The 27106-nt window shown below is 40.6% G+C and overlaps 1 protein-coding gene across 7 annotated transcripts in view; it reads left to right on the top strand.

The window, feature by feature from the left end:
• Positions 1 to 9695: 9695 nt before the first annotated feature.
• IMMP2L (inner mitochondrial membrane peptidase subunit 2) overlaps positions 9696 to 27106 on the top strand; it is a 906113-nt gene continuing 888702 nt past the window's right edge. For 2 of the 7 annotated variants that reach the window (XM_075209030.1, XM_075209026.1), the window contains exon 1: positions 15560 to 15642. Coding sequence is in view for 5 of the 7 variants with exons in the window: in XM_075209031.1 (XP_075065132.1) it covers positions 15514 to 15642 (129 nt within the window). In the remaining 2 variants the exon portion in view is untranslated. Of the gene's footprint in view, positions 9801 to 15510; positions 15643 to 27106 lie in introns of those variants that run through there. The other 5 variants (XM_075209031.1, XM_075209032.1, XM_075209029.1 and 2 more) reach the window with 5 other exon arrangements.

A 27106-nucleotide genomic window follows, 5' to 3' on the forward strand; every position in this document is an offset into this window, starting at 1 on the left:
GTTAGGATTGGCAGTCGTTTGAGAGATGTACAGAGATCAGTGTTATCAAAAGATCGAGACAAGGCGTCCGCTCGGATGTTCTTGGACCCAGGATGGTAAGTTAAAATAATCTCAAAACGTGCAAAGAATGATGCCCATCGAGCTTGGCGTGGGTTGAGGCACCGGGCTTCACTGATATAAAGTAGGTTCTTATGGTCAGTTAAAACTGTTACTGGATGACGGGACCCTTCTAAGAGATGTCGCCAATACCATAATTTTTCTCATGCGGCAAGAATCTTTTGGAGAAAAATCCGCAGGGAAGATGAGTACCAAGTTCGGATCTTTGGAAGAGCACAGCTCCAATACCTATTGCAGACGCATCAACTTCCAGAAAAAAGGGTTCTAATTGATTCGGTTGAGAAAGAACTGGTGCAGACGAGAAGGCTTGTTTTAGGGAATCAAACGCCTTCAAGGCATCGGTAGACCATTCTCTGGGATTGGATGATTTCCGGGTCAGAGCGGTTATTGGGGCTATGATTGAGGAGAACCCCTTAACAAACTGTCTGTAATAGTTGGCGAACCCAACAAATCTTTGAATGGCCTTGGTGCCTTGAGGAAGAGGCCAACTTTTAATAGCGGAAGCCTTCTTAGGATCCATGCGTAGTCCTGATCCTGAAACAATGAACCCTAGAAAAGGGAGTTCTTCAACTTCGAAGATACACTTCTCTAATTTGCAGAAGAGTTGATTAGCTCGTAGTCGAGATAAAACTTCTTTGACATGAAGACGATGGGAGGAAATATCTTGGGAGAAAATCAGGATGTCGTCCAGATAGACAACTACAGAATGATATAATAGGTCGTGAAAAATCTAATTTACAAAGGACTGAAAGACAGCGGGGGCGTTACTAAGCCCGAAGGGCAAAACTAGATATTCGAAATGTCCGTTCCGCGTGTTGAACGCTGTCTTCCACTCATCCCCTTGGCGAATTCGTACTAAGTTATATGCCCCTCGGAGATCCAATTTGGTGAAGACTCGGGCCCCGCTGATTCTGTCAAAAAGATCCATAATAAGGGGCAGGGGGTAACGATTTTTAATGGTAATTTTATTTAGTTGCCTATAAACAAATGCAGGGGCGTAGAGATCCGTCTTTTTTCTTGATGAAAAAGAACCCTGCTCCGGCCGGAGAGGAAGATTTTCTGATAAATCCTCGGGCTAGGTTTTCAGAGATATATTGAGACATGGCCTGGGTTTCTGGCAGAGACAGGAGATAAGTCCTACCACGAGGAATCTGTTTTCCCGGTATTAAATCAATCGGACAGTCCCAAGGGCGATGAGGTAGAAGAATCTCTGATTTTTGCTTGGAAAAGACGTCCATAAAGGTTAGATAGACCGAAGGTAATGTGGATGTCTCCGAATTGGTTTGAGTAAGGCAAACGTTGGAGCGAGGAGAAAAAATACACGGGTTATGGCACTGCAGACCCCAGGAGATAACTTCGGCACGTGTGGGGAGTGGTTCCGGAGCCAGGGGAGACCCAAAATTAAAGGATTGATGGATTGAGGTAACACTAGGAATTGAATCCACTCTTGATGCAAGGCTTCAATCCGCAATTGAACCGCACTAGTGATGCTGGAAATGATGCCGTTGCTGACACGATTACCGTCTACAGCGGTTAGTGTTAACGTCTGTGGAAGAGCAAAAATGGATAACTGAAGCTGTGAGGCAAGAGAGGCCGAGATGAAATTCCCAGCAGCACCAGAGTCCACGAAGGCTAGGATCTGCTGGGGTCCCTTAGAACTGACCAGTAGAACAGGCATAAGGAACTCAGGGTTAGAAGTTGAGTAGGGAGTGGAAACAGCTACTCCTAAGGCGGCCTCCCTCTTACCGTTTAGGAGGGAGCGTTTCCTAGTCTTTTAGGACAGAGGCTTAGTACATGTCCGGACTCTCCGCAATATAGACACAGTGTCACGGGCACTAGGAGTCTTTGCCCAGGATATCACCAGATGATGGACTTACCAGAGTAATATAGCTGGTACTATGGTTCTCTGGTAGCAGGGTGACAACGGAACAGGAGAAACAGCAGATGGTGAGAGAATGCTCAAGGAAAGTCTATGACTAGCAGCAACTGGTAATGAGTAGATGAATGTACACGAGGAACCAGATGGACAAGGAAACGTGAGGAGAGTCAGTGGTCTGCGTATAGCAAGTTGTACCACTGCTATAGTGAGGAGGAATGTCCAGGAGTAGCGCGGAGGTAGTGAGAGTCAGCGGTCTGCGTATAGCAAGTTGTACCGCTGTCTATAGTGAGGGAATGGAATCCAGGTGAAGGTAGGTAACGGGGAAGTCAGTGGTCTGCGTATAGCAAGTTGTACCACTGCTTATGTGAGAGGATGCTTGAAACTGGTGTCACAGGGAACAGGAGTCAGTGGTCTGCGTCAGCAAGTTGTACCACTGATCTATATATGTGAGGAGGGGCACGAGGAGATGAATGTAAAGCAGAGTATACACGGGGCACACAGAACTTGATCCCACGATGATATCCACAATACAACGATAACAGACAAGCACTGCTTGAAGAATACAAAGTCACAATAGCTATCCAGGCAATAGGAAACAGAGTCAATGGTAACAATAGCTTCAGTGGATAGGAGGCTCCGGTGGAGAACACAACTCAGTCCAGATGGATATGCAATACAAAAGCAAAGTCAATGGAAAGTATGCATACCGCGGTTCAGGAGAGCAGGCTGTCAGAGAGACGTGCAGGGATACCTGAACGGCTGAAGGCCGGCAGGAGGAGAGACCACTGGAGGGTGGAAGCGGTAATCAGGTTGGTGCAGCGCACGGCAGGTAATCCAGAATCAACGAAGCAATACTCAGGAAGCAGTAGTAAGTGAAACTGGAAACATGATGAACACGGGAGAGTTGAGGCTGTCTGGTATCCGGTAGTAGTGGTGGAGGCAGCGGAGAGAAGGCACGCTGAACACGGGAGAGTAGAGGCAATCTGGAACCCTGTAGTAGTAACGGAGGCAGCGGAGAGCTGACACAATAAACACAGGAGAGTTGAGACATTCAGGAACTCTGTAGTAGTAACGGAGGCAGGAGATAGGAATCAGCTGAGTGTAGGCACGATAAACACAGGAGAGTTGAAACGAACAGGAACTCTGTAGTAGTAACGTAGGCAGCAGATAGGAATCAGCTGAGTGCAGACACAATGAACACAGGAGAGTTGAAGTGGTCAGGAAACCACAATAGCAGTAAACAGGAATCAGCAGAAGCTGAATACACGAGGAACACAGGAACACCTTCAGAGGCTCATGGGGAATGAGACTCCAAGATCAGGCAACCAGGTAATGATCACAGGTGGTTTAAATAGGGAGGGTTGCCTGATCATCCAATCAATTAAAAGCAACAGGCACTGAAGGCTTGATAAGGGCTGCACATGCGCAGACCCTCAGGATGGCGGACGGCCACGGTTCCTGAACACACGGGAAATGGCACTCACAGTCCGGTGAGTGACACACAGTCTCTGTTTGAATCGTCTCTCATGCTCCTCAGGCGTCAATTTTGAGCGACCCAACTGCATCGGTTCCTCTGTAGCCGAAATAGGATTTTGAAAGGTAGGTGCCAAGCGGGTAGGGCGTCTTGAGAGATATCTCTCCGATGTTCTTTCCCTAAAACGTAGGTCAATCCAGATACACAGGGAAATGAGGGTATCCAAGTCGCAGGGAAGTTCGGTCCGTAAGGCCCTGCCAAAAGGTAGCAATGAGAGCCTCGTTGTTCCATCGCAGCTCCGACGCAAGCGTACGGAACTGTACTGCATACTGACCAACTGACATAGAACTTTGTCGAAGATTTAATAGCTCAGAAGCAGCTGAGGAGATCCTACCTGGTTCGTCAAAGACCTTGCGAAACATGTCAATGAATGCTGCGGAGTTCTCTAGTAAAGGATCGTTGCGCTCCCATACTGGTGAAGCCCAGGCCAATGCTTGTCCGCTGAGCAGGGAAATCATGAAGGCTACCTTGGTGCGCTCAGATGAGAAGGCAGTAGAGTTGCATTCAAAATGGATTGCGCACTGATTGAGGAACCCCCTGCATCTTTTAGGATCTCCGTCATACTTTTCTGGAGAGGGAATCCTAAGCCCGGTAGAATGAGCCGAGGAAGGGGACGGAACCACTGGAGCAACTGCGGCCAAAGATGGAGCAGCGGGAGGTTCCACCGGAGGTGGTTGGACCGCCTGTAAGGAGTCTAGACGAGACAGTATCCCTTGGACACACTGAAGTAAACGGCCCTGATCGGCTTCTTGCTGTTCCACTCGGCGGCCCAGGTAGATGAGCAGATCCCGAGCTGAGGGTTTACCTGTTCCATCTGACGTCATGGCCAGAGTAAACTGTCATAACTTAAGTATTTGCTTAAAGGTTTTGGCACTACTCACCAAAGAGGCGCGGAGTCTAACGTGTTCCAGGTATTCACCAGGAACCCCCGCAAGGGAGTATGGTCTTAGCTGCGGGAGGGAGCAACCAGTGAAGCGGTGAGATGAAAGCGGTGTCAGGCAGGCCGGGTCAGAAACGAGAGAATCAGGATATGCCACAGGGAAAATCCAAAGCCGTAGTTAGGAGTAGCCGGGTCCGGGGTCAGAAGCGCAGGAGAGGATAGTTAACAAGCCGGGTTCAGTACACAGGAATATCAGAAGTAGAATGGTCAGCAAGCCGGGTTCGGTACACAGGAATATCAGAGGTTGAATGGTCAGCAAGCCGGGTTCGGTACACAGGAATATCAGAGGTAGAATGGTCAGCAAGCCGGGTTATTCACAGAGAGGAAGGAGGACACAGGAACGCTGGAGCTAGGTGGGACCTATTACTCTGGCACTCTCCTAATGCCAGAGTGATCCTTAAATAGTGCTGCCTTCAATTAGCAGCTGTGGTGACGCTGAACACCACCGCCGGATTTACTGGAGAGCGTTCCGTTGCCTAGCAACGGAACGTGACCGCCGACCCGAAAGTGTGCTCGGTTGCCTCGGTTGCCTGTGCGACGGACACAGCACGGGGACGGCGCCTGACAATTTGAAAGTAATGTAACAGTAGGCATCTCTAGTAAATCCTGTCGGTTTGTCAAAATAGGTATACATGTATTGAATTTTTTTTTTCTGATTTGTTTCAGCACACATGGAGGAAGCTGACAATTGGCCTCCCCCCCCACCAACCTTGTCAGAGTTGAGGGCCAACATTTTGGCCTCGTGGCAACGAATTAAGCACCTCCAAAAAGAGCAGGAGCAACACATGGAGAACATTGAGGCCAAACTGGCCTATTGTTGTGCTTTGTATCAATAGTTTTTTTTTAATTTTTATTTTACATTTTTATGTGAATAGTTTAAAATAATAAATGTACAAAGATGTTTCTGTTTGTAAATATGTTAACAATATATAAGTTTAAGTAAAAAAATCTTGGTGTGTGTGTGTTTATTCATCTATTTATCCTACATGTGGTTGTAAGGATAAAAGAGAATATATATAATAAGCCGAAAAGAGTAACATTTCAGCAAGATGGTTTTTGGCAAAAATAATTTCTATAGCAGAAAAGATGTGTATTTTTCTGTATGCATTTTATCCAAAAGTAACATGTGCCCTCCACCAACAAGCCACCCCTGTAAGAGGTATGGCATCTGTAGGCCCTGTGTGCAAGATAAATTCCCAAAGGTCAAATGCCCTAGCTAGTTTACAATTTCCCCAAATCATGTGTCATTGTAGTGATAGTCCAAAGTTACGTTCAAGTGTCAGAGCAAAGCCAGTCACACATTGAAGAGAACATATGGAAACTGTACCCGTAAGTGGTGTAAGGCAGAAGTGCAAGCGAAGCTAATCTCCATGGTACTGGAGTGTGGTAAGCGGTCTGTTGTGTTTTGAAACAGCTGAATACATGACATAACGTGTACGGCGTGGATCCAGATGAAAGTCGAAAGTCGGATGGCAGCCAATGTAGCATTTAACTCAAAGAAGGCTGTCCCCTACAAATCCCCCCCCCCCTTCCTCTTAGTCCATTTGTAGTAATAAATGTCAGCATGCACATAATAATGTGCCTGTGAACTGTGGGTCCTGAGCCATTGTTGAAAATTTCCACCAAAAATAAATTTTATTACAATACAGGATAATTAGGAGGGCATTTCTAACAATGTAGTACAAATCAAATCTAAAAAAAACAAAACATTGTATGAAGTTCCTGCGTTTCTTGTTAGCATAATGTTTCCAGTCCACACAATAGTTGTGGGTAAGCTTTGTATTTGAACTCATGTCTGCTGTGTTGCGAGACCAAAGTGCTAACCAGTGAGCTACCGGTGAGATGGATGGGTTGTGAGTAATTTGTGTGAATAATGAAGAGTAGTATTAAGTGTCAGTTTCCTGTGTAGCACACATGCTGTATGGTTGGTGTTGTCTAGGCTTGTTCAAATCTCAGGTTGGCCTAGTGGGTAGCTGTCCCACTTTTCATACAGTCACTCATGAGTTCTAATCCAGACAGAAACCCTTCCTCTGTGTGGAAGTTGTATGTGTGTATCCTTTATGGAAGAGTATGCTATGCATTTTGCAGAAAAGGCAAGATATATTTACACCACATACATTTTAATGCATTCGTTATTCATGTGTTTTTAATCTAGCTAGGTGCATGCATTTTGCGTACTATACGGAGAGTTGAAATCCTAAACTCAGAAAGATCGTGAGCAATGTGTTTGTTACAAGTGTGTATTACGCTAATTAATAGCAAAGGAAAAACGACAGTTCAGAGTGATGCACATCAGTTATTTGTGAGCGATTAATGAGTAAAGAGCCAATTCGTAAAAATAAGCCCCAGGCATTTGTGTTGGTGTTGTGTATAAACAAACTGTTGGCCCCTCCCACAGTGGGCGTGAAGTATATATTGCTTAGCTTGCCGTCAATCAGTTGAGAGCCGTCGCTTGTGCTTGTAGCATGTTTAAAGATCCGCAGGTGGGTGTGTTTTCTAACGCTTGCGCTGCTTACTTCCGTCACTTAGTTGTAATGGACCATAAGGGGGTGTGTTTTTGCTATTTGAGAGACTTATTTCGATCGCAAGAGTGCTTACGTCACTCAAAGTATGCAACGCAGATGCGTGTGCGTTTGCGTTCCTTGATGAATCAGGCCCCTTGTTTTAGATTCCATGTAATGGTCTTTTAGCGTGCTCAGAAACCTGTTGCCCCTGGCTGTACCACAAGTCTCAGTACGCCAGTCAATGTCCGGATAATTAAAATCCCCCTATATTTAAAATTTAGTTGTGTAGCCTTTTCAATTTGCTGTAAGAGTATGGCTTCCTTAATCATACCAATATCTGGTGGTTTAAAAACTTATGCCTATCAGCAACTTCTCTGAACATTTTCCTTCACTGGATATTTACACCCACAATGCCTCTATATTTTCACCAATACTCTTGTAAATAACTTCCTGTATACTTGGTTTTAACACTGGCTTAATATGAAGACATACTCTTCCCCTCTTATTTACCCTATCCCTCCTGAAGAGAAAATATCCTTCCAAGTTGACTGCCCAGTCATGTTTATCAACCCACCATGTCTTAGTAATACCTATAATATCATATTGCTTGTTCATTGCTACTAGTTCTAACGCCCCCACTTTACCTGTCAGGCTTCTTACATTTACAAGCATACACTTAAGTCTATTGCCCCTTTTAGGTACCCCTTTTTGCTTTGATATGACTGGTTTTCTTATTGGTTTTAACAAGGGCCTCTCCTTATCGGCTTAGCTTCCCTTTCCCCCCTCTTCACTCCCTTGAATCTCGTTAAACTACTCACTACCTACTACTTACTACTCTCAATGTCTAACTCGTCAATACTTGCTTGCTTGCTTGGAACAATTTCTCCAAGTGTGCATACATATGACAAGTTATGCATTGAGTGAGATCATCAATCCTGCTATCATTCATCTTATTGTGGCTAACTTACCTTCTTACAACCTACTGTGGACCTGAAACTAATAAACTTTGCTAGCCCTTTACAGGATTCAACCCCTTCAGGGATTAAATTCCTTACTGGATATAACTTCGAGCTTAAAACAAAATGGAGTTGAAATCCCACGCTCAAAGAAATCGCTCCACATCTCCTGTAAAATAGAACTTGCAATACTCAGCTGTATCACCTATCGCAATTTAAGCACACACACTAGTTCTAGCAGAAATAAAACAAAAGAATCAATTAATAAACACACAGAAAAATGAATCACCTTCAATAAACACTTAATTCCTCAATGTATCTCACTGCCTAAGCACAACACTCCTTACTATATATAACTTCACACTTTAAACAAAATGCACTTGATATGAAAATGCAGTTGAAATCACAAACTCAATGAAATCGCTTACCACCTCCTGCCAATGAAGTGGCCATTGAGGTGGGAGGTTCTTGTCGCTTGATGAAGCAATTTGAACCATAACAACAAGTTACCATTGCAGGAAGCTAAGCGCCTGTCTGGGAGGACTGCCTGCTCTCTCTGGGGTGCAGTAGATTTTAGACGAATCTAGAAGTCTCTGGGGCATTCCGCAAGAACAGGCACCTATGGGGTATGGGTGAAAACCGGAAATGCTGGAATACGAAATGCGTCAACTCCCTGCAGCGCCCACTGCTGTTTGGTGTCTTCAGTGAAGCCTGCTGTATCTTCTCTACCTGTTCATTCCGTTATAGTGCATTCTTTTCTGCTACACAGATATGTTCCATATATTAGATAGATAAAGGTGTGTGTGTGTATAGACAGAATGGATAATGACAATACAGTTACAAAATATATATATATATATATATGTATATATATATAGTTGTATATTGTTTTTATCCATTCTGTCTGATTTCTGAGTACCTTACCCATCCATTCAGGCTGCCTGAATGGGGCTCTGAGGACCTTGAGACCTCCATTCCAGCACCCACAAAGGATGTCTAAGGTACTCAGAGGCCCATTCCGGCAGCCGGAATGGATGGTTATGGTCTTCAGGACCCATACCGGCAGCTGGAATGAATGGTCAAGTTACATTGAGCCCCATTCTGACTACCAGAATGGATATTTAGGGTGAATAATGTACTCAAAACCCCATTCAGACAGTTTTAATAATTATTTAAGATACTTAGAGAGCCCAATTCTGGCAGCCGGACTGGGCGGCTAAGGATATGATATATATATATAAACGCAATTTAAAATGTGGAATAGTTGTGTTAAAAAAAATAATTATATATATATATATATATACACACACACACACACACTGCATAACATATCTGCCCTAAAGCCGCAGAGGGCGCAGTAGGAAGTCACCTTAATCTCGGCACCTATATGGTCTGTGCAATTGGTATAAAATATTTTGCTCCCGAGTTTCTATTGCAGTTAAAAAACTTCAACTCTGATAGCTGCAATAGTGTCGTTTATACCAGGTGGAAAACTTGGAGAAACAAGATAGCTGTCATTGAGGAATGTCAAACTGTTGGTTTAACATTTTGTTTAAAGCTAGCCCTAGTTTTTGTTGGAAGGTATATAGATACTGTAACATAACACTAATAAAGAAAACCCGTTATTAAATAATAAAAAAAGTGCCTTGCACAATACTAGCATGCAACATTGTAAATAGTGATTAGCCATTACTGGGCTAAGCTCACAATACACGCTCTTGTTCAGGGAAGCTTTTTTTTGTCCTGCAGCACTGACAGGCCTCGCCCCTTGTCTGAGGTTTCCTTGTAGAACACAGGGCTCAGTGACAGAACACGCCCAGTCAGCGTGTGGTGAGAAGTAGCTGCCCCGGGAAAACAGGAAGACAGACAGGTAATGTCACGCTGCAGCTCTCTCCTCATACAGTATAATCACATGGTGTGTACAGTCACTAACACTAGTATATGAGGAAGCTACTGTGAAATAAACAAAGCATTGATGCCAAACATGCTGTATGGGAGATGCATTGGAAGTGTCACTGGTGGAAAGATGTGTCCCTGTTCAGCATGTCTCATAGTAATGAGTTATTCATATACATGTTACCGGGTGGCTATGGTTTGCGTTCCAAATTTCAGTCTCGTGCAATTCTGCCCCTTCAGTTATATATAGAAGTCCCAACCAGTACGTGCTGGGGAAGTGGAGTTGCTGCAGTATACTAGGCTATAGTTAATGGCTGTCCAAATCAAAGTGCAAAACTACTTATGTTGAAGTTTTGTTTTTAATAATTCAGGAAATAACTGAATAATACTTTTGAAAAGCGAAATATCTTGTCCTTGGTCTTTTTAAAAGTGAAGTACAAGGGACATACAGTAATTTCATTCAAATAAAAGCAGTATTTCACTATTTCCTTTTAGTCACCATTACATTTTACTGTCATTCCCGTGCACCTCAATTGGTGATATAGAAATAAGCAGCAGTATGCTTGTATGTCCAATTACCAGGGGCAAATAGTAGTACTATATGAGCCTGACTCATTAAGGAAATTTAAAGCAAAAAAAAAAAAAAAAAAAAGTAACTCTACACCTTGGCAAAACCATGTTGCATTGGAGGGAGAGGTAAATTTAAAATGTGGGGACAGATTGATAATTGAAGTAAGGAATATACTAGATCAATTTTAAATTTCAGTGTAAAAATAAAAATATCAAGTATTTGTTTGCTCCATGAAAAAGCAGCCAGTATTTTTCTTATGTGAAAAATAATAAACTAATTTACACCCCTTCCATTATAACATGGTTTGCACAGGAGAAAACGTATGCCTTATTTTGCCTTTTCTTAATGAATCAGCTCAGATGTGTCTAGCTCCTTCTGTCATGAAGTGGTTTACCATTGACCGATCTTGAATGTGGCCCCTCTTCAGGCCTTAGGTTACATCCTTTGTATGCTAGAAATGTTTGTTTTGATGTGAACAGTAACATTTATGTGTCACTTATTTTAATGTTTTATTTAGTTATTTTCTGTTTACCTACCTTCCTGCTACAAGGCGGTTGAATCGGGGAAAGGAAACATGTTTATATTCTGAAGTCAAAGGTGTGAAATTTATTAATTTTGCAGACCTAAAATAATACTCAATATACAAGTTGCATTATGTAAAACATCCACTAGCAACATTTACACATAAATCTTTAAAAGTTTATGGTGCCTATTAGGGATAGATTGATCATGAAACCGTGTATTTTCCTACACAACTGATTTCCAGCCAGCTGCTTTTAGCCATCTAATGCAAACCAAAACTTGCATTCAACTCCATAACCAATTTTAATATTATTTTAAAAGTTCTGGAACTTGGAACTTATATTAGTGAAAGTTGCTAGTAGCTCCTTTATGAAAAGTAACTTGTATTTTAATATAATAGTCACATGGATCCAAAGTTTAAAATATCCATCGATGTTCACATATATAAAAATAAACGAAAAAGATTGTGTTATCGTTTATCAGATGAACAAATATAAGGACCTTTTCACGATCAATAATCATCCACCACCCATGTGGTATATCTGTATAGGTCACCACAATGTGTAATATTTGATGCCACACCAAAAAAAAACGCACTTACATGGAGTATATCTCTAATCCCAATAATATTTGTAAACCACACGTGGAGATCCGTCTAGGACTTCACATTAATCTTGCAGTATATTCTCAAGAAGAAAAAGAGAAACAAATGGTGCTCCACATGGTGCGGTATCTCAATTAAAAAACTTTTAATATACACCACATAAAACCTCTAAAACTAACACAGAATCATAAACAGCAATCACTGATGGTCCCGATGAAGCTGGACTCTTACCCTGTGTGGGTTGGTATAAAGCGTGTAGAGAAACCTTTCTATCCTTTCCCGCAGTTCAGGTAGCCGGCTGGTTACTCCTGCACGCTCCACAAAACTCGGGCACAGATTTCTTACAACTTCGGCGACCCATGATTGGTCTCTCAGGCACTTCCTTTACCGACGCGTTTCAATTGCAAACAATCTTTATCAAGGCAGTATAGTGACAATACAAACATTGGACCTTTAAAGCGCTTTCGCCCAATCATATTGATCCAAATTAACATATAGTTACCGTGACAACGGATCTGAAATTCCGGTATATAGTATTAAAACGTAATTAACATATCTTTCAAAGCATCCTGACAATTATAAAATGATTCAAATAAAACATTTCAAATAAAAACCAGTAAAACAAACATAAAATCTTTTCTTTTCCTTTCAGCATTAAATCACATAACGTACGGTTACCATGGTGACCTAAATGTGACCTATCCAAGAGAAAGTGGGTATACCATTCATCACGAAATTTAATCCTTATCATAGACAGGTTGAAAAAATAATTGAAAAACACTGGTCCATTCTGAGGAAGGATGGGGATCTAGGAGAGTTCATAAAGGAACGACCGGGTTTTATATACAGGAAAGCACCAACATTAAAAGATATGTTGGTGAAAAGTGTAACCTCCAAACCCCAAATAACATTGAATAAATCTAAAGGCTTTTTTAGGTGTGGCTCATGTATAGTATGCAGGAGTATAAAATCAGATGTTACTAAACGAACGGAAGTTATATCTAATACCACTGGTATAACCTATGAGATTGAAGATTTTATTACTTGTAATACCAATAATTGTATCTATGTGGTAGAGTGTATGTGTAAAAAACAATACATAGGTAGAACTAGTCGAAAACTTAGAGAACGTTGGGCAGAACACATAAGGAATATTAGAAAAGGGTATGAGTTGCATTCCCTATCATTACACTGTAAAAAAGATCATGAGTGTGATATTTCATCAATTCGATATTTCTGTGGCCTTAAGAAAGTTTGGGGGGATTGGAGGAAAAAAGAATCAAAAGGAGAATTAGCCAAGATGGAAATGAAGTACATTTATCTCATGGATACTCCTCTTATACCGAGAGGTTTAAACTCGGACTTTGAAGTTAAATGGTTCCTATAAAGTTATCTTAGAATAGGGAATGTGTATTAAGGTCCCTATATATGAAGTGTTGGTGTGGATAATTAGACTAACCTAAGATTATCCCTTTAAGAATTTATATTCTTTCACTTTAAGATTGTATAAATATGTGGGGACACATACATTTAAGATCCCTTAATATTTAACATTCAAGTGGAAAAGTTATCATGGTACCTCTTTAAACTCCTATAAATGAGTAAATATGTACGGGAATTTTTTGGGAACATATTGTAGAACTTTCTGTTATTAGATTTATACTTACCCTCGTTGGTATGTTGTGGTTGATGTGGAATATTTCCCTAAGGGTTTAATTAGTTAGCTATAGGACTAAATCTAGTATTGTTTTTATCTGTTTAGAGAATCCGCCACACATTTAGGTCACCATGGTAACCGCACGTTATGTGATTTAATGCTGAAAGGAAAAGAAAAGATTTTATGTTTGTTTTACTGGTTTTTATTTGAAATGTTTTATTTGAATCATTTTATAATTGTCAAGATGCTTTGAAAGATATGTTAATTACGTTTTAATACTATATACCGGAATTTCAGATCCGTTGTCACGGTAACTATATGTTAATTTGGATCAATATGATTGGGCGGAAGCGCTTTAAAGGTCCAATGTTTGTATTGTCACTATACTGCCTTGATAAAGATTGTTTGCAATTGAAACGCGTCGGCAAAGGAAGTGACTGAGAGACCAATCACGGGTTGCCGAAGTTGTAAGGAATCTGTGCCCGAGTTTTGTGGAGCGTGCAGGAGTAACCAGCCGGCTACCTGAACTGCGGTGAAGGATAGAAAGGTTTCTCTACACGCTTTATACCAACCCACACAGGGTAAGAGTCCAGCTTCATCGGGACCATCCGTGATTGCTGTTTACGATTCTGTGTTAGTTTTAGAGGTTTTATGTGGTGTATATTAAAAGTTTTCTAATTGAGATACCGCACCATGTGGAGCACCATTTGTTTCTCTTTTTCTTCTTGAGAATATACTGCAAGATTAATGTGAAGTCCTAGACGGATCTCCACGTGTGGTTTACAAATATTATTGGGATTAGAGATATACTCCATGTAAGTGCGTTTTTTTGGTGTGGAATCAAATATTACACATTGTGGTGACCTATATAGATATACCACACGGGTGGTGGATGATTATTGATCGTGAAAAGGTCCTTATATTTTTTCATCTGATAAACGATAACACAATCTTTTTCGTTTATTTTTATATATGTGAACATCGATGGATATTTTAAACTTTGGATCCATGTGACTATTATATTGACTTTCGATCCTGAGAATATAAATATTGAAGATTTTTTCCGGGACAGTGCATATTGAAACGTGGAACTGTAGGAATGCTATACCTCCATTGAAGTGTCATACAGTGATCTGGACTTATATTACTGATTAGAGTATAAGCACCAAATCTGTTACCTTAAAATTTGATATTAGATTGACATGCATACATTGATAGGTTGTATTTAGGAAACAGTGGCAGCATAATACTGGTCAGCGCAGATAGAGCCATCATTTTATACAGTGAACTTGTATTTTAAGTTTAGTGGTTCTTTAAGGTCTCATACCTGTTGTCAAATATTTATTAGCATGTTAACACTAGTAAAACACTTGTCCCCCATACCCAGATTCACTCAGGAGTGTTGTGGCACTGTTTTTTTTTTTTTATGGCATTGGCTTTTTTTTTGCTTTCAACTCAAGTCTTTTGCATTGATTTCAATTGAGTCTCCTCTATTGGCATCCCTCAACGCACATACATGCATTCTTTACCCCACCGCGTGTCAAAAGCATTTACGCGTGGCATGGTGTCACAGGGGTTTGAAACTGCGTCATTGGACAGACACAGTTTCTTTTGGTCATGACCTTAACAAACCTGTTCTAAAAGTGTTGATTCCATTGCAGTAAGCAGTAGTAATTTTGTGTGCCTGCTCTCTCTTGGCTGTTTTGAGATTTTATGTTAATATCTCATTCTGAGACTGTTTAAAATAACATTTAATTGTGTCCAATTTTGACACCCAATAACACATATTTTATTTTTTATAACTCTTGATTGACCTCATTTCCCAATAAGGGATCTGCATTGAGGTTGCAATGAGACTTTCATTAGTGACAGGTCATGTCAGGCCATGTCTTGGTATCCCCTTGACCGCAGCAGAAAACAGACACTTGTGATAGTGATTTAATGACAGCTGGCTTAATCATTTTTTGTCTTCTGTTTTAGTCTAGTTAATTGTATTGAAATACAAGTTTTTTGTTTCATTATGCTACTAAAAGAAAATCCATATCTGTCCAGAACAGCAAAATATTTAATGTTTATTATGGAATATTTAAAAACTCATTCAGTCTTGGATTAAATGAATATGTAAAAACTAGTCTGGACATGAAGGTGGGCCTTTAAGAAAATATCAAGTCACTGATTAACCAAATCATGTCTTTTGCTTCTTATTTTTATGCTATGTAGGAACTGCCAAAACATGTTTATTGTGGGTTATACATAATATGATTTTGGACAATTATATATTTGAAATATTTGCACACACGCGATACCATACTGTTTTTATATTCTTGTAGAAGATGGCTCAGTTGCATGGAAGGAGATATATTCGGGCATTTGTCAGTGGATTTTTTGTGGCTGTACCTGTCACTGTGACTTTCCTTGATCGAGTTGCTTGCATAGCAAGAGTGGAAGGTGTTTCCATGCAGGTATGTTTTAATGTTTTTAATTTGCTTTTATACAAGTTATATTTTGTGATGTGCTTGTGTATTTTTTTTTTATTACAGTACTCCCTCTTTATATCATCATTTTGAAGCATAGATTAAAGCTGATATTATAGTGCGGGTGGTGTTATAATTAATTTTGTAATGTACTACATGTATGCAATGAAATACATTCTGATGTATTGTGTGCATATACTGCACCTGGTAGTATTTGGGAGTGGTGTTATAAATAGGCAACCTGCACTAAAGTAGTTTCTGTTTTTCATACACAATAAATTGAACAAATGTTATGTTTAAAACTTCATCACCACATAAGGTGGCCCCTCCCTGAGCCAGAGCTCCATTCAGCCTTGTCCCTGGTCAGCTGGTCATCACACTCAACTACTGAGCCCCCCCCTGCCTCTGTTCATTTAATTTTGGTTAACAAAATAAAATTGCCCATTTTGTGGAGAAAAGCAAGAGAGCCCTGTGACAACTAGCTAGGGGGAGGGGACTCTTTATTTTCTTAAGTGGTAATACAGTTGGTAATGTACATGTCATGCAGTTTTGAAAAAATATTATAGTAAACTGTGTAAAAGCCTAATTGCCATGAACAATTCACACAAGTTTTTCCCACCTCTATTTGTCTGATAATTGGCAGTAAAACTTTGCTGTTTGAGTGGGTTTGCAGTCCAGTCAGACTATAATCTCATTTTAGCTTTCAGAGCTAGACTTGAGCCTCAAAAACTATAATACTTCCTAGAGTCTGATGTCACAGATTTTTCAGGAGCACAGAGAACATGATTCTTTCAGTACATAGGACATTCACTATCTGTATGCCCTGTACTATTTAGAAATCACACACTCCTTCGGATTTCACTTCCACCTCTATGATGATGACACACAAATCTACCGTTACCCTTCTCTTATTATTATTATTGTTGTTATTATTTATAAGGCACCACAAAGGATTTGTAGTGATGTACAATGTGATTAGAGAAAAACAGCCACAAATTACACAACAAACAAATTACAATGAGTTGCATATGCATAGGGGAGCAAAAAGAATTAAACAATGGGCAAACAATAACAAGTTGTGTAGTACAGATTGGAGTTCAGAGGATTGATGGGACTAAAACGGGAAGCCTACCAGCGTGAAATAACCCTGTGCTCAGAAGCTTTGGCACAACAAACAGGGCCAGAGACGCTCTAGGCAGAAGTCTTGGAGACCTGGCAGAAGCTGTCTGACATGGGTGCACATGGGGAGAGGATAGTGTACAGTCATGGCCAATAGTTTTGAGAAGTATTGGTTTTCACAAAATTTACTGCTTCAGTGTTTTTAGACCTTTTTGTCAGATGTCGCTATGGTATACTGAAGTACAATTAAAAACATTTCATAAGTGTCAAAGTCTTTTATTGACAATCACATTAAATCTATGCAAATAGTCAATTTTTTGCAGTGTTGACCCTTCTTTTTGAAGACCTCTGCAATTTGCCCAAGCATGCTGTCAATCAACTTCTGGGCCACATACTGACTGATATCTACCCATTCTTGCTTAACCAATGCTTAGAGTTTGTCAGAATTTGTGGGTTTTTGTTTGTCCACTCGCCTCTTGAGGATTGACCACAAGTTCTCAATGGGATTAAGGTCTGGGGAGTTTCCTGGCCATGGACCCAAAATTTTGATGTTTTGATCACTTTTGCCTTATGACAAGGTGCTCCATAATGCTGGAAAAGACATTGTACCAAACTGATCTTGGATGGTTTGGAGAAGTTGCTCTTGGAGGATGTTTTGGTACCATTCTTTATTCATGGCTGCGTTTCTTAGGCAAAATCGTGAGAAGCAACCCCACACATGAATGGTCTCAGGATGCTTTACTGTTGGCATGACACAGGACTGATGGTAGCGCTCACATTTCCTTCTACAGACAAGCATTTTTGGAGATGCCCCAAACAATCTGAATGGAGATTCATCAGAGAAAATGACTTTATTCCAGTCCTCAGTAGTCCAATCACTGTACCTTTTGCAGAATATCAGTCTGTCCCTGATGTTTTTCCTGGAGGGAAGTGGCTTCTTTGCTGGCCTTCTTGACACCAGGCCATTCTCCAAAAGTCTTTGCCTCACTGTGCATGCAGATGCACTCACACTTGCCTTTTGCCATTCCTGATCAAGCTCTGAACTGGCGGTGCCCAATTCCGCAGCTGAATCAACTTTAGGAAATGGTCCTGGTGCTTGCTGAACATTTTTGGACGCCATGAAGCCTTCTTCACAACTATTGAACCTCTCTCCTTGAAGTTCTTGATGATCTGATAAATGGTTGATTTAGGTGAACTCTTACTAGCAGCAATATCCTTGCCTGTGAAGCCCTTTTTGTGCAAAGCAATGATGACTGCACATGTTTCCATGCAGGTAACCATGGTTAACAGAGGAAGAACAATGATTTCAAGCACCACCCTACCTGCAAAGCTCCCAGTCTGTTATTCTAACTCAATCAGCATGGCAGAGTGATCTCCAGCCTTGTCCTCATCAACACTCTCACCTGTGTTAACAAGAGAATAACTGACCTGATGTCAGCTGGTCCTTTTGTAGCAGGGCTGAAATGCAGTGGAAATGTTGTTTTTGGGATAAAGTTCATTGTCATAGCAAAGAGGGACTTTGAAATTAATTGCAATTCACTCTTCATGACATTCTGGAGTATATGCAAATTGCCATCATAACAACTGAGCCAGCAGACTTTGTGAAAAACAATATTTGTGTCATTCTCAAAACTCTTGGCCAAGACTATAGGCAGGAAGGAAAGAGGGCTCTTCCCAATTAGAGCTAACAATCTAAATGGGATCTCTTATTCCATGTGTCTAGCTGCCTCTCTGCGATCTCCATTTGGATGTCCCAACTGTTCCAAAAGTTCAATATGTTCAAAAAGGAGCTCATCTTCTTACCCCCTCTAAGTGTCACAACCACTCCTCCATTCTCCCTCATGGTTGACAATGTCACTATTCCCCAAGCATGCTGCCTTGGTATCCTTGACTGCGCACAAAGCCTCACTCCACATATCCAGTCTCTTGTCACCTCCTACTTCGACACATTGCTAGAAATGCCACTCACTCAGTCAGGACACTACCAAAACCCTAATCCATTCTCTTATTATCTCCTGCCTTTACTGCTGCAACCTCCTACCATTTGGCATTCTCCATATGTCTTTCACCTCTACATTCTGTCCTAAATGCCACAACGAGACTCCTCTTCCTCTCTTGCTGCTCCACATCCATTGCACCACTCTGCAAATCCTTGCACTTGCTTCTCCCTCCAAAATTCAATTCAAGCTACACTCTATCACCTTCAAAGCCCTCACCAACTCTTCCCCTTCTTACATCTCTTGCTTCATCATGAGATACTCTGCCTCTGACCTATGCCTCTTCTTTTCCCTGGAAACCGCCTCTTACTCCTGCCTCCCAAGATTTTTTTTCATGCTGCTTCCCACTTATGGATCACCCTGACCCATACGCTCTACCAAAAATGGATATGAATACACAGAATCTCCAGGCGCTATAATGTAAATCAATTCAGTTTACAATATAGAGAAGTCTGGTGCACTAATAAAAAGTGAGCAATACACAGCCAGAAGCAAACTTAAACATAAAAACAATGGAAACCGGCATACATAACCATACACTGAGTCCAATAGTAAATGATAATCATTGCATGCAAGTCTATAGAATAGACAGGTGAGAGTTCCGTGTTCCAGGTGTTAGTGATCAATAAATGAATAGTTATTTCTTTCTTATTCCAGATAGATGGAAATTGAACAATCCATATTGAAAACACTGTCTAAACTGACAGCCAATGTCTATAACAAAGTACCTTATTTAGAATTAGTTTTCTCTGCGGGTCTCAGGGACACAGTACTTGAGTGGGATATAAATACCTTCTCATCGAGAGGATGTCTGTCTTCTTATTCCACGTTGATTCCTTGATCCAAATATAAGCAGAGTGTCAGGACAAGATGAATGATTGCCAATCTTGCCACGCTGTTTTCACTGGACCTGTCCTACCATGTTTGTGAGTCTGTATGTAGAGTCAGTTAACTGGTGCCTGGAGTTGCTGAAAGTTCAGATCAGTCTTATCACAACTGTGATGTCGGCACTTCGTTCTCAACTGTTAACCCCTGCAAATCCCATGCTGTTCCTACTGATATGCAGTCTCTAAATCAGCGGTGTCAGCAAGTAAACTTTTGAGTAAAAAGTACAGTATCACTCTAATCCAATGCGATTCCCTCTAATAGCTTCCTCAGGGATGTTGATACATTGTGCAGTGTCTGTGTTTAAATAGCCATTTCCACGGTAGTTAGGGGAGATGATTTACAGCTGTCCTAATTAGACCTCTTACAGCTGTTAAGAGTAATTTGCATAGATCTCTGGCTAGGATGCAAGGCATACCAATATAAGGTGTTATTTCATGTTACAGTTGCATAATTATTAGAAGCACAGTGTTAGGAACAGTTATTACACTTAATTATCGTTGTTAACAATAACTTACTAGGATGCCTTCCTAATACTGTGCTTCTAGTAATTATGCAACTTTAACATGAAATAACACCTCAAGTACTATGTCCCTGAGATCCGCAGAGGAAACTAATTCTGAATAAGGTACTTTTGTTATACATTGCCTGTAGGTTTAGACAGTGTTATCAATATAGATTGGTCAATTTCCACCTATCTGGCATAAGATAAAGAAATAGCTATTCATTTGTTGATCACTAACACCTGAAATGCGGAACTCTCATCTGTCTATTCCGTAAAATTGCGTGCAATTATTTTCATTTACTATTGGACTCAGTGTGTGGTTATATATGCCGGTTTCCATTGTTTTTATGCTTATGTTCAAGTTTGCTTCTGGCCAGGAGCAGTGAAATTGTTTATGTATTGCTTTGTATTGCTCACTTTTTAGTAGTGTACAAGACTTCTCTATACTGTAAACTGAACTGATTTACATTATTGCTCTGTGACTGGATCACTTATAAATAACTTATGGTATAATTTTATTTAAAGGAAATAGTGCAGGGCGCTTATTTATTTAATTGCCAATGCACTTATTTTTGATATTGTGTATATTTTGATATAGGAAATCTTTATTTCTGAGACCAGGGGAGAAAATGTTTTTTTTCTGTTTTAACCTTGCTAGAGGAAATGCATTATTTCTGATGTATATATCTGATACAATAACCCTTTGCTTAGAAAGTCTTTTCTATATCTTGGTGTAAGGAGATGCCTTGTTTGGGGTTTGCAATTTTTCTTGGGGAATTCTTTTCTTTGGAGGAAATGTGTATTCTGCAACTGTTGGAAGAAAGCACCCATGCTAATCTTATGTTGATTAGACCTTTTGATGTGAGTGTCCAATACCGCTTAAGGGTAAGGAAGGGGTAATTAGACTTGTTGTCAGATGTTCACTGTCTCCAAAGTAAGATGCAGGAAATCACACCAAGGTTTTAGGATATCACGGATAAGCGTATATATTGTTAGCTTTGCATTGCATATTTGGGTAAACAAATTGCATCCTGATTCTAAAAATAGCCTGTGAGGTTGTGTCTAAAAGTGTATAAAAAGAGAGCCCTTGTAAACTGAAATGTATCATTCTGATGTTCCATCTGACCTGACCACTGATACCTTTAATCAGTGGAACTGTCCTGGTCACGAAATAAACATCACTTTCTGCTTCAAGACCCTGCTTGACAACTTCTTCAATATTGCTGTAATACTGTGACCTACAGATTAGACACAAAATCTAATCCGTTTCCGGCTGTCTGAGGTTTGGACCCAGCTCTCCAGTACCACCGCTCTGATGCTACGCAGCAGCTCTGGCCAGTGTGATAGGCCAGGGGGGATCCATCTTCAGCACCCTGATCTATAGTAAGCGGTCAGGTGTACCAACATGGGAGTACACTAGCAGCGACAGTTACCTAGAAGGAACGTGGTTCTGGATTCCATAAAGGAGTCCAGTGGTGGCAGCAGGCTCCTCCTACTGTGGTAGGAGTGTCGCATTCGGAATAACGAAAGGGGACGGTGGCAAAGTAAGCCCAGCCGGTTCCCAGCAACAACAGACATGGTGGCATAGGCGGTGCACCCTGTCACATGTGCCTGGAGATTTTTCTGTGTATTAGTATCCATTTTTGGTAGGTTTTAGGTTTCCCTACTTTTCTACTTTTTGGCTTCTTTACAAATACCTATTTGAGGGTAGCGCAGATAAGATTCTTTGCTATACTACATACTCTCTCCCAACCTTTTAATATTTCAAGTGCTCCCTAAAAACTCTTCGCTATAGCTTAACCTTCCCCCACCTGATACCACTCCCTCTGTATGTTCTACCAGCTCCAGTCCCTAGTCCTGTCCCACTAGCTCCCTTTGTCTCTGCATTGTCCTTTCCTTCTAGATTCTAAGCTCTACCGCACGGTCTCTCTAGCCTTTGTCTTACTTCTGCTCCACCTTCGTCAGTCTTGTCTGTACTTGTTTTCTTTTATGTGTAATTCAAGTTTGTATGATTTGTAACTCTGGAGTTTTGTGGTTCCTTACAATAAAATATGATCATGATGTCTGCCCATAACATGTCTGTCCTTATGATGGCATACAAAAAGGGTGAAATTAGAAGATTCTTATTTGTTTAATATGTACCTGTTTGTGGTAGGTCTGCTTCAATGATTCTGATAATTTTCCATGAGAATGACATTAAAGAACATATCTCCCATCAAAAATGTTTTTATTGATAGTATATACATTGTATGGTCTTAGCACTCTTTAAATATCAGAACAGCTTTTTTTTTTTTTCCCAAGGAAACGTTTTAAATGGCTCATTGAAAATTCCTCTAGATTGTAAGCTCTCAAGAGCAGAGTCCTCTCTACTCTATACCTCATGTCTGCACTTTGTTCTTCACCATTATACATCCTTGTTCTGTTTCTGTAGAAAATGGAAATTACCTTGTGGCGCTTAATATGGCTGTGTTAAAAGACACTAGGTGCAAGAGGTCTGCAATCCTTGAAAAAAGTGTAAATATCCCCCAAAAAATTTAATTGAACTAGTGAACAATTAACCCAAATAAATATGGAAATATATAAATAATGGGTATTATGCAGATCTAATTCACCATTTATTAATCAAATATTAAAATTTTGAAAAACATCACCTATAATAATAAGATTCAAGTAGAATATAGATCGCAATAGACCACTCAACAGGTGTGTATATAAACATACAAATACAATCAGCCTCTAATAAAAGAAAATGAAAACATATATCATAAATGTGCTCATGCAGCCCTCTCAATATATCCAATAGTCGGAGCTGTAGTTTGTTTCTGTGTAAAACGATATAGATGCTAAACAACGGAAAATAATCACACTACGTATCCTGGATGGATAATCTGGTATATCACAAGTGGAAATGCTCAGGCGGTAATAAACAGGTACCGTGTAGTTACATATAAATTTATAAATTCTTCGATGAACCCAGCCTTGTGGGAAGAGAAACTGTAGTCTTACCAGATAAATAAAACTGGCATCTGGGGCGCGTCCACATAAAGCGGTACAAGCCGCCAAAACTGCCTCACCAGGTTCCGTAGAGGTGAGTTGTGCAGCAGTGAATGTGGTCCCTCTAACACTGTGCCTGATGAAAAAGGTTCCAGAAGATATTAGTATCACTTGATCAGTAAATAATGTCCTCCTATGTGGGCACATATACAGCCAGGGCAAGCTTGAGGTGTAGATGTCAGCACTCGCTTCCTTGTTATAAGTGGTGTAGATAAATTCAATTAAAAATGAAATTCAGTCTAACTGACGCGTTTCATTGCTGCATGGCAATTTCCTCAGAAACATTGTTCTGGATCTATATATAATATTTTTTACTTTTATTTTTTTGCATGTTGTATTGTACCTATTCTCTGGAGCTGTGCCTTTTGTTGGTTCCTTATAAATGATGGTGATTATAGTTCTGTGAAAGTCTTTCATACAACTGTAGTATCTGGTTTGATTAAAAAAAAAAATCAATAAATAGGAACAACCAGGCACTAGTAAATATTAAGTAATAAATGGTGCCTATCAAGTATGCAGCTCTCCAAATAACAGGCACTGTAACCTGTTGCTAATAACCACAAATAAAAAAAATAAATAAAATTATCAGAGTGCTAATAATAATCAATATCTCGCTCAGCGGATCTGGCGTATCATACTCATGCCTCACAATTAATAAATGACGACTCATAAACATCAATAACTTGCATATAGCTTTCATGTGACTTCCCAATCCTGGGTAATCAGTTCATATATAAATTAGCCCTAAGGCAATCGGATAAACAGTTTTATTTGTATGCTTCCCAATTTGAAAATGATAGTCCCAGCGGTACTTGGCTGCAATATATTTTCTCCACTGATGAAGGGTTCGCAGCTCAACTGAAATGCAATGTGGAACGTCATATCTGCACTGTTGGTCTCGTTCCAGTTTGTACAGCTCTGGAAAGCAGCATTCCAATCCAAAGGGGAAACTGTGTCTCTAGTAGCTGAAATAGTGGTAAAGGTGTTTGGTGTTGAAGTAGCTGTAGAGAGGATCTCTTGTAAATGTGCGGGCAATATGATTATCTTTCGTACGCTGGCGTCACCTGACTTGTTTCTCCGCCCCTTTCTGAAGGCGGTTTCATCAGAGGTAAATAAGGTATGAATACAAAGGACCTGTTTATCTATTTTACGGCTGTCCTTAGCAGCCAATCACTCCAGATTAAACAAGGTGGTAATCCAGCAACAGCCCAGTCTGTCATCTACCACATGGAACGGATTACACCAATCCCATCACTTGTTCACAATATAGAGTTTCTATGTCAATTCGTTCATTATGCTCATGATGTTCTAACTTACACATATCACATTATATTAATAATCATAATAATAGATGACATAAGTGAGCCATAGTCAAAAATTTTAGATGTATAAAGCAATCAATATACTTATAAATTCAGCTAACCATTAAACATAGTTTTAATCATTTCTACTTCATTGAGATGTGTGGAGGACCTCAGTCACAATATGATGTATTAATATAACTCTAGAATTAACCATTCTCAACTATTATTCTTATTAACATTCTAAATGCTTAAATATAATATATGAATCCCTAATGCAATTATGCACACATTTATCCCAATATGTGCATGTAGATCTTCAAATGCCAACACATAAATTAGTCTAGAACGGCGGTTCCCAAACTATGTCACAGGGGTGCCGCGATCGCCCTAGCAAAAAAAAGAAAAAAGGAAAAAAAAACAAGAAAAAAAAAACGTGCCCATCATCCAGCGCCGGATCCTCCTCCTCACTGACTGCCGGGCGTGACGTCATCATGTCCAGCAGCCTCAGTGAGGAGCAGCAGCAGAGAAGACGTCAGGGAAGAAGGTAAGTAAAGGAAGTGAAAGGGGACACTGAGAGACACGCTGAAGGGGGGCACAGAGAGGCTGAAGGAGGGACAGAGAGACACTAAAGGGAGACACAGAGAGGCTGAAGGGGAGAGAGAGAGAGGCTGAAGGGGACAGAGAGACGCTGAAGGGGGACAGAGAGATGCTGAAGGGGGGGGACAGAGAGACACTGAAGGGAGACACAGAGGCTGAAGGGGACACAGAGACACTGAAGGGGGACACAGAGAGGCTGAAGGGGGACACAGAGAGACATGCTGAAGGAGAGGGGCAGAGAGACAGGCTGAAGGAGGGGGGGAAGAGAGACAGGCTCAAGGAGGGGGGGGAAGAGAGACACGCTGAAGGAGGGGGGCAGAGAGACACGCTGAAGGAGGGGGGCAGAGAGACACGCTGAAGGAGGAGGGCAGAGAGAGACACTAAAGGAGGGGGACAGAGAGACACGCTGAAGGAGGGGGACAGAGAGACACGCTGAAGGAGGGGGACAGAGTGAGATGCTGAAGGAGGGGGACAGAGAGAGATGCTGAAGGGGGGTCAGAGTGTGAGCTGAAGAGAGACACAGGGTGTGAGATGGCAAAGAGGGGGACACAGGGTGTGAGATGGCGAAGAGGGGGACACAGGGTGTGAGATGGCGAAGAGGGGGACACAGGGTGTGAGATGGCGAAGAGGGGGACACAGGGTGTGAGATGGCGAAGGGGATACAGAGTGATATGATAAAGGGGCATAATGTGATGGTGAAGGGGTCTAAATACATCTTACGTCATTTTGACCCAACTACTTAAAAAACAGGACTACCCGGTAATTATTTTTGCTTAGGGGTGCATTGGAAAAATTATAGTGACCCTAAGGGTGCCTCGAGCTGAGAAAGTTTGGGAACCACTGGTCTAGGACCATATGTAAAAATTGAAAAGCATGAGGGGAGGAACAAACATATAGATCAACCCGCATAACATAAGGCAATATAATCTTAAGCATCCTAACAGTTTCTATCAGTACATATGGTGCACTTGATCCATCCTTTATAGGTATGTGACACGTTTATCCTACATCCTAAATCGCTTTATAGTAATATAATATAATGATGGCGGTAAAAAAAGAGATAGAAGGGTAAGGGAGACTCAAATGAGAGAAAGAAAGGAAAATGGAGAAAGGGAGGTGGGGGGAGGGGGAAAATGAACTCATCAATCAATGTTCAAATAATGTTCTGCTCAAGCTTCTTACACCACATATACACTGCATCATACACTTCTTGTCACAAATATTACTATAAAGACATTAAATGTTATTCAATTCTATTGTGTCATTTAGACCTTGGGGCAAAAGAGTCTTGAAAATCCAATACACCACTCTTTAACAAAAAAGATTGAATCGCTCTCCCCCTCTGTTGGTGTCATGTGTATCTGTTCCATTGCTTTAATCTTCAGATTCTTCAAGTCTCCATTTTGATACAAATTTACATGATGAGATTTTATGGGTTTTAACTTGTTTCAAAATATTACGTGTATGTCAAGAAACTGCAAATATAATGGTCTTATCGTGATCAAAAATGATTGGTATAATGTGTTAACTTGCCTCCTGATATCATCCATCATAAAACAATTTATCCAAACTCAAAGAAATTGACCCTTGGGGATGTTGTTTTTCTACCCGTTTCTATTATAGTCCCCATGTTTGCAAATATAGCTGTGACTCAAAAACAAAATACTTGTGTTCCAGAATGAATTTTATTGACCGTAACATAAAATCACACAATTATGAATATAAAGTATCATCTTTCCGCAAAAAGTGATCCGCTGCCTCAAGACATCAATCATGGGGAATATTCGAGTACAGTGCCTCAACATCACAGGTCAAAAAACCATAAGAACCTTTCCAATTTATTAACCAACGATAAAAAACCTAATGTCTTTAATGTGTGATTTTAATAGAAAAACATAACTTTGCAAATGTGAGTCAACAAAAATAAATAAATTGTTTGTGAAGAAACCCACTACCAAAATAATACTGCACCTCTCAGGAGACCTAAGGGA

The sequence above is a fragment of the Mixophyes fleayi genome, chromosome 4 (assembly GCF_038048845.1).
Source record: "Mixophyes fleayi isolate aMixFle1 chromosome 4, aMixFle1.hap1, whole genome shotgun sequence".
Lineage (NCBI taxonomy): Eukaryota > Metazoa > Chordata > Amphibia > Anura > Limnodynastidae > Mixophyes > Mixophyes fleayi.